The following is a 12,082-nucleotide window of genomic DNA, read 5'->3' as shown; positions in this document are numbered from 1 at the left end:
GGGCCTGGCCCCAGGAAACTCCACACAGACATATAGGTTGGGGTCAGGAGTGGGAGCCTGTCCACATCCCCAACCACCTGGCTGACGGAGTCTATGGCCTTGGGACCCAGCAAGGGAGCTAGACAACGGGGCTTTTCCGCAGGGTCCCCTTGGTTCAAATCGCCAGCCTGCTCAAAGGCAGTGAGGTGGGCATCCACACCCCCCCCCCTCCTTAACCAGGGGCAGCAATTTAGTCTCGAGGTTCCCTGCGGAACTGGCCCCCCGGGATCTATCCCCACTCACCCCGGGGAGGTCCCCTAGGCCTCTCCGCCCCACCACCGCCAGTTCATGCTGCTGCTGCTTCTGCAGCTCTTTCTCGGGCTCTCGCTGTCTCCCACGGTCCTCTTGCTCTCTCAGACTCAGCTCCAATCCCGTCCGTCTCGATCCCCCGATGGGGAACCCGATCATGAAGACCCTCGTCTGGTCGGGGACAGGAGTCTTGGCGATGCCTGGCTCCCGCTTCAGCTGCTCCCAGATCCTGCTATAGCCCCAGTTGGGGTCAGGAATCTGTTCCTTAGAGCGGTCATCCTCCTCCAGCTGCACGATTAACTCTGCTTTGGTGAACTTTCCAATGCTCAACCCTCTCTTTCTGCACAGGGTTACAATGTCCTTCTTAAGGAGACGGTGACAGGCCATCACTCCGCTCCTCCCAAGTTGTTGTGGACTCACAGGCCCGTGTGTTCTCAGCTCCCCACGGTTTCCAGGGAGAACCCCTAGTGTGCCAGCCCTTCTCAAGGTCACCACCTCTTTGCCAGGGTCGAGCTGCAGACTCCTCCGCCCCTGAGACTGCTCACTGCAGTCCCCAGGGGGACCCCATTACTGCACAGTACTTCTCGCTGGTCACACACTCCCAGGGGTTAACCGCCCCCCGAAACCGCTCCTCTCTGAGCCTTCAGCAGGCCTGGTCCTCGGCAATCCCCCTTCGTGTTACTGCTCCCCAGTCACTTACTGCAGGAAGCACCATCCACGGGGTGCAGTAGATCCCACCGCTGCCACCAGTTGTCACGGAGTTCCTGGGCGATGCTCTGGAACTGCTCCCCATGAAGTCAGTCAGGACTCTGGGGTAGTCGCCTTTCTGTGAGCAGCCTGTCTTCAGGACACACAGCTCACACAGCTTCCACCTTCCTGGGTCTGACCTCGGAGCATTCAGCATCCTCTGCCTCTCCGTGCGCTTCCCACAGCGAGTCCGCTCAGGCGGTGCTCCTGGGGAAGCCAGAGGGTCCTGCACCCCAACTTCGCAGTCAGACGGGACTCTCAGCCAGCCAGTAAAACAGAAGGTTTATTAGACGACAGGAACATGGTCTAAAACAGAGCTTGCAGGTGCAGAGAACGGGACCCCTCAGCTGGGTCCATTCTGGGGGGCAGTGAGCCAGACAACCACGTCTGCACTTCACTCCATGTCCCAGCCAGCCCCAAACTGAAAAACCCCTCCAGCCCCTCCTCCTCTGGGCTTTGTTCCTTTCCCGGGCCAGGAGGTCACCTGATTCCTTTGTTCTCCAACCCTTCAGCTCTCACCTTGCAGGGGGGAAGGGCCCAGGCCATCAGTTGCCAGGAAACAGGGTGTTGGCCATTCTCTGTGTCCAGACTCCTGCACACACCTGCCCTCTAGGGCACTGCAATGATCATACACCCTTACCCCACCACCTAGATACTTAAGAACTGCCTAGGGGAAACTGAGGCACCTCCACACTATTCAGAGGAAACATTAAGAACAGTCCCACTTCGTCACAGGAGGGGGCTGGGGGCTCGGCAGGGGGTGCTGTGGGGAGAGGGGTGGGGGCTCAGAAGGGGGTGTTGTGCTGCGGGGAGGCGGCGCTGTGGGGAGGGGGCTGGGGGCTCGGCAGGGGGTTCTGTGGGGAGAGGGGTGGGGGCTCAGAAGGGGGTGTTGTGCTGCGTGGAGGCGGCGCTGTGGGGAGGGGGCTCGGGGCTCGGCAGGGGGTGCTGTGGGGAGAGGGGTGGGGGCTCAGAAGGGGGTGTTGTGCTGCGTGGAGGCGGCGCTGTGGGGAGGGGGCTGGGGGCTCGGCAGGGGGTGCTGTGGGGAGAGGGGTGGGGGCTCAGAAGGGGGTGTTGTGCTGCGTGGAGGGGGCGCTGTGGGGAGGGGGCTGGGGGCTCGGCAGGGGGTGCTGTGGGGAGAGGGGTGGGGGCTCAGAAGGGGGGCGCTGGGCTGCGGGGAGGCGGCGCTGTGGGGAGGGGGCTGGGGGCTCGGCAGGGGGCGCTGTGCTGCAGGTATTAGGGATCGGCAGGGGGCGCTCTGCTGCGGGGAGGGAGCTCGGCAGGGGGCGCTGCCTGTGGGGAGGGGGGTTCAGCGCTGTGGGCTGGGGGGCTCGGCAGGGGGCGCTGTCCGGAAGAGGGTTGGGGGCTCAGCGGGGGGCGCTGTGGGGACAGGGGCGCGGCAGGGGGCGCTGTGCTGCAGGGATTGGGGCTCCGCAGGGGGTGCTGTGGGGAGGGGGCTCAGCGGGGGGCGCTGTGGGGAGGGGGGGTTGAGGGCTCAGCGAGGGGCGCTGTGGGCAGGGGGAAGGGGGCTCAGCGGGGGGCGCTGTGGGGAGGGGGGGTTGAGGGCTCAGCGGGGGACGCTGTGGGCAGGGGGAAGGGGGCTCAGCGGGGGGCGCTGTGGGGAGGGGGGGTTGAGGGCTCAGCGAGGGGCGCTGTGGGCAGGGGGAAGGGGGCTCAGCGGGGGGCGCTGTGGGGAGGGGGGGTTGAGGGCTCAGCGGGGGACGCTGTGGGCAGGGGGAAGGGGGCTCAGCGGGGGGCGCTGTGGGGAGGGCTTTGGGGTCAGCGGGAGGTGCTGTGCTGCGGAGAAGGGGGCTCGGCGGGGGGGCTGTGGGGAGGGGGCTCGGCAGGGGGCGCTGTGGGGAGGGGGGCTCAGCAGGGGGCGCTGTGCTGTGGGGAGGGACTTGACCCAGGAGGATGGAGGGGGGAGGGCCCCCCAGTTTCTCAGGGCGGTGCCCGGAGGGGCCGGGTTCCCCCAGCTGCGGCAGCGGGGTCGGGGCCCCGGGGTGTGACTGGAGCCCGCCGCCGCCGAGATCTCCGCTCCCCGCTCCCCAGTGAGCCGCCAGAAACGGGAGCCGGGGGGGTTGGCCCGGAGTCTGGGGGCGGGGCGGGGTCCGTGTTATTCGGGGAGGGGTCTGACAGCACCGACCCCCCCCGGAGCAGCGCAGAGCCACCGCGAACAGGCAGAGGGGGCAGGTCCCGCCCCAGCCCCGGGCCCTGCGGGGGAGGGAGTCAGAGACGGGAGGAGGCTGCCGTGAAGGAGGCAGACAGGAGACGGACCGACCGACGGACCGACCGCACCACCGGCCCCCCGAGGGGGCGGGATCAGCACTTGGTAAGACACAGACACCTACATGTGGGGACCAGGACTCCTGGGTTCTATCCCCGGCTCTGGGAAAGGAGTGGGGTCTGCTGGTGGGGCTGGGGGCCAGGACTCCTGGGTTCTATCCCCGGCTCTGGGAAAGGAGTGGGGTCTGCTGGTGGGGCTGGGGGCCAGGACTCCTGGGTTCTATCCCCGGCTCTGGGAAAGGAATGGGGTCTGGTGGGGGGGGCTGGGGGCCAGGACTCCTGGGTTCTATCCTCGGCTCTGGGAAAGGGATGGGGTCTGGTGGGGGCCAGGACTCCTGGGTTCTATCCCCGGCTCTGGGAAAGGGATGGGGTCTGGTGGGGGGGCTGGGGGCCAGGACTCCTGGGTTCTATCCCCGGCTCTGGGATGGGAGTAGAGTGGTTAGAGCCGGGGCCGAGCACTCCTGGGTTCTCTCACAGTTGTGGGCTGGGAGCCAGGACTCCTGGGTTCTCTTCCCTTATTTTTGATGCGCGGGGCTCTCTCCCCACTACAGTCTGTTTCCCAGGCCACCTCCTGGGCTCGGCACCAGGGCACCTGCCTCTCCAGCCCGTGTTCCAACCGCTGGGTGACTCAGGGCCAGACAGGTTCAGCAGCTCTTGCGTGGTGCACCGCCCCCACAGCCCTGCAGCCCGGTGGGAGGCTGGCAGAGATCCCGCGTCCAAAGCCCATCAGAGGAGCTGAGCCTGGGACCCTTGGCAAAGGCACTCCAGCAAAGGGACCCAGGCATCCGACTGGGCCCCTCTCTCAGGTTCCTTCTCCTCTCTCCACAGACTGGGACCCTCCCCTCTGCTCCTGCCTCCAGGGAGGATGGGAGGGCCTTGTTTCTGGGACACCCCATATAAGGGGGTTCTGTTTGCAGGTGAGACAGCAGTAGGGGGAGCCCTGGGCTGAACTAGCAGGGGTCCGTGGGTCAGGAAGGAGGGGTACCAGCAGAGCTGTGGGGGGAAGCCCAGGGCTGGGTAAGCAGGGGACTACGGGCAGGAATTGGGGGGCACCCGCAGAGCTGGAGGTGGGGAGCCCAGGGCTGGGTTAGCAGGGGGCTGCGTGTCGGGAGTGAGGGGCACCGGCAGAGCTGTGGGGGGAAGCCCAGGGCTGGGTTAGCAGGGGTCTGTGGGTCAGGAAGGAGGGGCACCAGCAGAGCTGTGGGGGGAAGCCCAGGGCTGGGTAAGCAGGGGACTACGGGCAGGAATTGGGGGGCACCCGCAGAGCTGGAGGTGGGGAGCCCAGGGCTGGGTTAGCAGGGGGCTGCGTGTCAGGCCTGAGGGGCACTTTCACCATCTCTCTCCCTCTCCCCTGACCCGTCAGGCTGTCTCCTGTTGTGCTGGGGTCCCCACACTGTGGTTTGTACTTTTGTGGTGCACGTGATCCCGGAGGCGCCGTCCGTGGGGCAGAACGTCACTCTGTCCGTGGAAGGTGGCTTGGAGCCCCTGCGTCACTTCGACTGGTACCGGGGGCGGCTGGCTGATGGCAGCACCCGCATCTTCAGCTACTTCCCTGGGCAGGGCCGCCCCCAGCGCAATGGGGTGCAGTTCACGGGCCGCGAGGTTGGCTTTCCCAACGGGTCTCTGCTCCTCCGGGGCGCCCAGGCCAACGACAGCGGCACCTACCGGGTCGCTCTCCAGCTGGTGCCGCAGGGCAGCGAGAAGGGCACTGTGGAGCTGCGGGTGAGCGGTGAGTGGCCCCCCAAGGGCCTGCCCTTTCCCCCAACATAGGCCCCCCCAACATGTCCATCCCTCTGGGGAGTGAGAGGAACAGTGTGGGGCTGCAGGTGGGTGGTAAATCACATCCCAGAGACACCCCACCCTCTGGGACCCTCTGCAGGGATCCACACATCCCCGAGGGACCCCAGAACCACAGCCCTCCACGAACCTGTGGGCAGGCTAGGTTATAAAACTCACATGGACTAAATAACAGAACGAGCCGGTGACTTCAACTAGTTTTCCTGCTGTTCTTTGGCTCCGTGTCCTTTGGCCAGAAAATTACTAGAAACGGACGAGTTTAGTGGCAAAATAACATTGAAAGCAAATGAGACGTGGCAGCGAGCGAAGCCCTGCTGGGTGGGCGGCCCGTGAGGCCGGCCTGAATTGGGCCCCAGCAGAGCTGCGACAGTTATCGAGGGACAATCAATCCCTTCCCTTCATTCAAAGGCAGCTGTTCTTCTCCTACTCCACGGGTCTGGGCTGGTGACTTGGTACCGACCTAGCCCCTGAGCCAAAGCAGCTTGTCTGCCAGGGGGCTCACGGGGCTGCCTACGGGAAGTCAACCAGCCAGTGCTCCAGGCAGATGTGGAAATGGAGCCAAGTCACTGGTGCCAGCTGTGCGTGAACAGGGCTATTGCGCATCAAACCCCATGAAACAGGCAGTGAGGGAGGCCGCAGGCCCCCAGGGCTGGGGCTCTTGTGCGCTCGGTGGTGCAGTCTGCAGCTCACAAGCCGATTCGGAGCCTCTTCCCCTTTTGGTCTGGGAGCCGCAGAATCTGCGTCCGTGTGCCAGGCTCGGTTCTGTTCGATGCTGGGGCTCTTGCAGCGGCTTTGCCTGTCGGACTCGGCCTGGGCCGTGTGATGAGCTTGTCCAGCCTCAGCATTCTCGGGTACTGACTGACGCAGAGTCGCATCGACACCACGACGACTAAACTCGCCGGCGCGATGCCAACAGGACGCGCGGAGCTCAGTCCGTCACAGGGTTTCGCTCGGGCGCACCCGGCTGGAGACGTGTAACCCAGGCAGCCCTCGCGGGAGACGGGACCAGAGTAAACCTCGTGTGATCACTGGGAGCCAGGAGCTTACACGCGTTCCAGAGCGAAGCACGTGCCGTTGTGGCATGGGTGGGCTCTGCCCCCACTCCTGCCGTGACCGGAGAGAGCCGGGGCGATAGACGGGCGTTCACCGGGTGACTCGCTCAGGGCGCTGTCTGTGGAACGGCTGGGTCCTTTCTAGTCTCTCTGGAGTTCGCAGCTGTCTCTAGCCAGGGCCCGGCCCGGCAGGGCCCCTGGTGCCGTCAGTGAGGAGGAGCTAGCTGTGCCCCAGTGCGGGGGTGCTCTCATGGGCCAGCCTCTCGGCGAGGCGCTTTGCCGTGGGGCAGCGAGGCACAGGGTGTTTTATAAAGGCGCTGCTCCTGCTCGGCAGTCTGGCCTGCTCCCTGCCCAGCACAGCGGCTGTGGCCAGCTGGAAAGCCAGGTTTGAAGCGTCTAGCCAGGATGTGAGCTGTGCCCTCTCCTCAGCCAGACAGGAAACAAGTTGTCTCCTCTGCGGCCTCTTGCGATAGTGGGAAACTCCAGAGTTTTGGTGCAAAACCTCCTGGCTGGGATGAGCCACCGCGTTCTGGGTGGGGCAGGAGGGACCAGGCGCTGGCCGCCGGCTGGCTCCGTTCCAGGCCGCAACCAGCTTGGGCAGTGACTTCCCACGGCCCGTGCTTGCCCCGCCAGCCAGCCATGCTCTCTGCAGAGTCTCTCTGGCCCATCCCTTCCCCGCACGCAGGGCTCCGGCCTTGGTCCGGGGCTCGTCGCACTGCAGTGATATAAACCCGTTCGACTCGCTCGCTTGGTCTGTTGCCAGCCCGAGACGGCCGTGCAGGAACTCGCGCCCGACAGCGGCCCGGGGCTCCGTTCCCAGGCTGGGTTATCCCCGCCCTGCTGCGAGACGTCCAGGATGAACGTCGTACGTGCGGGTCTCCACGGGCAGCCGCCACTCCTGCCGCACGGCTGGGTCACCTGCCCGGCCCCGGGCACGGCCCTGCTGCCGCACGGCCAGTGCGATGTGGCACCGTTGTGCGGACACGTCCTGCAGCGCCAGAAGGGGCTGGTCCGTCCATGTTCACAACCCCCCTCTCGCTGCGCCTGTACCAGGGCTGGGGTGTGGCTTCGTGGGGCTCCGGACCAGCGCGCTGGCTCGCGCTGGGTGTGACGAGCAGAGCGGAGCTACGTGCCTTGGGCACCGGCTCCCAGAGACGCTCCTGTCCGCCTGCTCAGTCCAGTCCCTGGAGCGGCGGCCGAGAGGTCAGGGGACAAATTCTTCCGTGGCCTTAGCTGCGTTCACACCGGGGTCCCTTGTCCTGACTCCAGGGCTCAGGGTGTGAAATTCACGGAGCTGGGGCGGGTTGGTTTGTAAGGTGTAGACCAGGTGTTGGGCTTCTCCGAGATCCTCACAGGAGCGAGCTCCTCTCTAGAGAACCCCCGGCCAGCCAAGAGCCCCATGGGCCCTGCGCCGCTCATGGCTGCAGGGAGGCGGCGCGCTCGGAGCTGTCCGCGGGCCCTTGCGGGCAGGTTCCCTGGGCGGCGACAGAGTCTCAAGCTGAGGGGGCTGTTGGCAAATGCTGGGAACAGCTCCTGGTTCCGGATCCTCAGCCCTAGCTGCACCGGCTCGAACGCCTTTACCCGGTGGCAGGGCCGGAGCACGGGGGCAGCGTCAGCCGCTGGGTCTGCTCCGCATCCAGGCCCAAAGCACAGACACCAAAGAGGAAGGTACTCGGCTGTTGGGCCGGCACGGGCGGTGGGGCCTGGCCCGGGCGCTGGTCATTCCCCAGCGTCCTGCTCCGGAGAGCGGCCGACAGGCCTGGTCCATGGGAGGGTGTTGACTGCAGACTGGTTAAAGACACCCCCAGGGACTGCATCAGAGCCCCCCCCATTGCCCCATCCCCCTCTCCATCGCCCCCATGGCCCCATCCCTCCAGGGACTCCCCCATAGACTCCCCCCCCCTCCCCAGGACACTCTTGGAGACCCCCATCCCCCACATGGACTGCCCCGTGGACCCCCAACCCTTTAGCCCCAGGGGGAGCCAGAGGGTGATCCCTCCCAAAACCCCACTAGCTCCCCTCATTCCCCCAGCCCAGGACTCTGCTCTGTCCACAGGGACTCCCTGGGGTCCCTCCCAAGCTCCAGCCCCCCCCCAACACTAACCTCTCCCCAACTCTCTTCCTTGCAGCCCCAGCGACCACCCTGGGCCCAAGGACGCTGCCCCCCCCGGGTTCAGACACAGAGCCACCCCCGGCCACAGCGGCCCCCAGCACCCCGCAGGTCCTGGGCTGGGTGGTGGCAGGGGTCGTGGTTGGGATTTTGCTGACCGGAGCTCTGGGGGCCGTGGTCATCTACCACCTCGTCCTGCGCAGGTCGGACCTGGCCGGAGGGTAAGTGGGGTGGCAGGGGAGGATGCCTGGGTTCTCTCTTTGGCTCTGGAAGGGGAGCAGAGTCTAGTGGTTAGAGTGGGGGGGCTGAGGTGGGGCTGGGAGCCAGGATGCCTGGGTTCTCTCTTTGGCTCTGGGAGGGGAGCAGGGTCTAGTGGTTAGAGTTGGGGGGGGGGCGCTGAGGTGGGGCTGGGAGCCAGGATGCCTGGGTTCTCTCCCTGGTCCTGGAAGGGGAGTGGGGTGTAGTGGGTTAGAGCGGAAAGGAGATGGGGGGGCTGGGAGCCAGGACACCTGGGTTCTTTTCTCCTGGTGAGGTGGGGTGGGGATTCCTTTAGGATTATCATGTCAGCTCCCGGCTCTGTTTAGCTCCACAGGAAAACTGGATCCCAAAGGGAAGAAACCACCAAGATCTCCCAGGGGTGAGTCACAGCCCTGATGCTGGGTTTGGGGTGGGGCCAAGAGCCCGGACGCCTGGGTTCTATCTCCCGTTCTCTCTCCAGATGACACAGAGCCAATTTATGAGGTGATGGAGTCTCCGTTGGAGTTGCCCCAGCCAGAGGGGAGAAACCCCGAAACTGACCCCCGAGCTCCCCCGGTGAGTGAGGTGGGGCCAGGCACTGCCCCTCTGGGGACCCCATGGGCACTGCCCCACATGAACCCTGGCATGCTGCCCCCATCACTGCCAGGTACTGCCCTCCCCATCGCCCCGCAGAGCCTGCCCCCCTTCCCCACAAGCTCCTGGGTCAGAGCCTCTCCCTGGGGTCTGTTCCCTGCCAGTGGGTTGGGGGGCAGGGGGAATCCTGGAGGGGGCTGCGGGGGGTGTCAAAGGCAGGTTATAACTAATCTCTCTCCCCTCCCCCATGTCCGTCTGTCTTGCAGGCCATGCCCTTGCCTCCCCAGCCAGACCCCAACTACATGGTGAGTCCCCCCAGTTCAGCTCCCTGGCGTTGGGTATGAGGTGCTGGGAGGGTCCGTGTGTCCGGGATCCTCCCCCACGTCTGTCTGTCCCTAATGGCCCCTCTCCCCTGGCAGGAGCTGCTGCAGCGAGTGGAGTCCGTGTATGCCCAGATCCAGAGGTGACGCCAGCCGCAGAGTCCACAGGGGGGAGCCCCCCTAACAGGGAACCGCCCAGGGATACCCCCTGCCGTGGGGAATCCCCCAACGAGGAGCCACCCAGGGACACCCCCCTACCATGGGGAATCCCCCGAGGGTCCCCACAATAGGGAGCCCCTGCCATGGGGAACCCCCTGGAGAGCCCCCTCCACCATGGGGAACCCCCCTGCAGGGAGCCCATAATTGGGATCCCCGACCCCAAGGACCCCACCAATGGGGAACCCCCTACCATCAGAAACACCTACAGAAAAACTGGGGTACTCTCCCAGGGACCCCAATGGGCAGCTCCACCCACACAGAGCCTGAGCACCCCCCAGTGGGGTGCCCCTCAGCAAACCTGGTAACCCCCCACAGCACCCTTGACCCTCCCAAAGGGACCCCCTCCCAGCATCCATGGAAACCCCTAGAGACACCCCCACATTCTCCCTGGGGAACCCCCCCAGCAGCAATAATCCCCCGGGAGAACTCAGCCTCCACGCCAGACCTTGCACTTGGGGATCCCGCCCATCATCATCTCCAAGGAACCCCCCCACCCCCAAACCCAGCCTCCCAGGGCTTGCTCTGGGGTCCCTCCAAGGCTGGAGCCTGGATCAAACTGCAGAGGGAGAGCTGGAGGCTGGTGTTCGGAGCAGATGCGGGGGGCCACACCCCCCCCCCCACCATCCCCACTATTAAACCTTGTTCCTCTGCAAGAGTCTCCCTTCTTCTCTGCTCTGGCTTGCAGGGTGGGGCAGGGGGAGATGCGGGGGTGGGATGGAGATTTAGGGCACTGCCATTACACAGAGACACCCCCCCCCCCCCCGTGCCAGGCCGAGCTCAGCTGCTAAAGACTTTTATTGAGGTTCGGTGGGGGTGGGGGAGGGGTTGGAGTCGCTGGTGGCTGGGATGTGGGGGGGAGACTGGTCACTCCCACCCCAATTCTTGCTGGACCAGTTGGGGGCGAATCCCGGCCCCATCCGTTCAACCTGGAAAAGACGAGACTTCATCACGGGAAGGGTCACAGACCCCCGCTCCCCTACTGAGCCCCCTGCCCCATGGCACCCCCTGCTCAGCCCCCTACTGAGCCCCCCTGCAGCCTGGTGCCCCCAACTGAGCCCCCCCCCACCCCATGGTGCCCCCCTTACTGAGCATCTTCCCCCGCTCCCTGCAGCCCAGCGCCCCCTGTTGCTCTTAACAGAGACCTGCAGATATGGATGTGACGAAGTGGGACTGTTCTTAATGTTTCCTCTGAATAGTGTGGGGGTGCCTCAGTTTCCCCTAGGCAGTTCTTAAGTATCTAGGTGGTGGGATAAGGGGGTATGGGTCGTTGCAGAGCCCTAGAGGGCAGGGGTCTGGACACAGAGAATGGTCGACATCCTGTTTCCTGGCCACTGATGCCCTGGGCCCTTCCCCCCTGCCAGGTGAGAGCTAAAGGGCTGGAGAACAAAGGAAACAGGTGACTTCCTGGCCCGGGAAAGGGACAAAGCCCAGAGGCGGAGGGGCTGGAGGGAGTTTCAGTTTGGGGCTGGCTGGGGACGTGGAGTGAAGGGCAGATGTGGTTGTCTGGCTCACTGCCCCCCAAAATGAACCCAGCTGAGGGGTCCTGTTCTCTGCACCTACAAGCTCTGTGTTAGACCATGTTCCTGTCGTCTAATAAACCTCTGTTTTACTGGCTGGCTGAGAGTCCCGTCTGACTGCAAAAAGAAAAGGAGTACTTGTGGCACCTTAGAGACTAACCAATTTATCTGAGCATGAGCTTTCGTGAGCTACAGCTCACTTCATCGGATGCATACCGTGGAAACTGCAGCAGACTTTATATACACACAGAGATCATGAAACAATACCTCCTCCCACCCCACTGTCCTGCTGGTAATAGCTTATCTAAAGTGATCATCAAGTTGGGCCATTTCCAGCACAAATCCAGGTTTTCTCACCCTCCTACCCCCCTACACACAAACTCACTCTCCTGCTGGTAATAGCCCATCCAAAGTGACAACTCTCTACACAATGTGCATGATAATCAAGGTGGGCCATTTCCAGCACAAATCCAGGTTCTCTCACCCCCTCACCCCCCTCCAAAAACCACACACACAAACTCACTCTCCTGCTGGTAAAAGCTCATCCAAAGTGACCACTCTCCCTACAATGTGCATGATAATCAAGGTGGGCCATTTCCAGTGAGTTTGTGTGTGTGGTTTTTGGGAAGGGGGTGAGAGAACCTGGATTTGTGCAGGAAATGGCCCACCTTGATTATCATGCACATTGTGAAGAAAGTTGTCACTTTGGATGGGCTATTACCAGCAGGAGAGTGAGTTTGTGTGTAGGGGGGTAGGAGGGTGAGAAAACCTGGATTTGTGCTGGAAATGGCCCAACTTGATGATCACTTTAGATAAGCTATTACCAGCAGGACAGTGGGGTGGGAGGAGGTATTGTTTCATATTCTCTGTGTGTATATAAAGTCTGCTGCAGTTTCCACGGTACACATCTGATGAAGT

The 12,082-nt window shown here is 63.9% G+C and overlaps 1 protein-coding gene across 2 annotated transcripts; it reads left to right on the top strand.

The window, feature by feature from the left end:
• Positions 1 to 3,276: 3,276 nt before the first annotated feature.
• CEACAM19 (CEA cell adhesion molecule 19) lies at positions 3,277 to 10,291 on the top strand. Of its 2 annotated transcripts, none has more exons than XM_048828175.2 (8): positions 3,277 to 3,364; positions 4,147 to 4,235; positions 4,682 to 5,047; positions 8,297 to 8,498; positions 8,862 to 8,914; positions 8,996 to 9,090; positions 9,375 to 9,413; positions 9,528 to 10,291. In XM_048828175.2, the coding sequence occupies exons 2-8, from the start codon at positions 4,184 to 4,186 to the stop codon at positions 9,573 to 9,575; spliced, it is 855 nt and encodes a 284-aa protein (XP_048684132.1). In that variant the 5' UTR covers positions 3,277 to 3,364; positions 4,147 to 4,183; the 3' UTR covers positions 9,576 to 10,291. The 2 variants fall into 2 exon arrangements, with proteins under 2 accessions (XP_048684132.1, XP_048684133.1); XM_048828176.2 differs by having other exon boundaries at positions 3,870 to 4,235.
• The last annotated feature ends 1,791 nt before the right edge of the window (positions 10,292 to 12,082 follow it).

Source organism: Caretta caretta, chromosome 24 (genome assembly GCF_965140235.1).
Source record: "Caretta caretta isolate rCarCar2 chromosome 24, rCarCar1.hap1, whole genome shotgun sequence".
Classification (NCBI taxonomy): domain Eukaryota; kingdom Metazoa; phylum Chordata; order Testudines; family Cheloniidae; genus Caretta; species Caretta caretta.
Note: the sequence above shows the minus strand (reverse complement) of the source record. Positions and strands in the feature narration are given on the sequence as shown.

Coding starts and splice junctions, on each gene's coding strand:
- CEACAM19 (XM_048828175.2), top strand. CDS start 4,184: ATGGGAGGGCCTTGTTTCTGGGACACCCCATATAAGGGGGTTCTGTTT. Junction 4,236..4,681: donor TAAGGGGGTTCTGTTTGCAG/GTGAGACAGCAG, acceptor CTGACCCGTCAG/GCTGTCTCCTGTTGTGCTGG. Junction 9,414..9,527: donor AGCCAGACCCCAACTACATG/GTGAGTCCCCCC, acceptor CTCCCCTGGCAG/GAGCTGCTGCAGCGAGTGGA.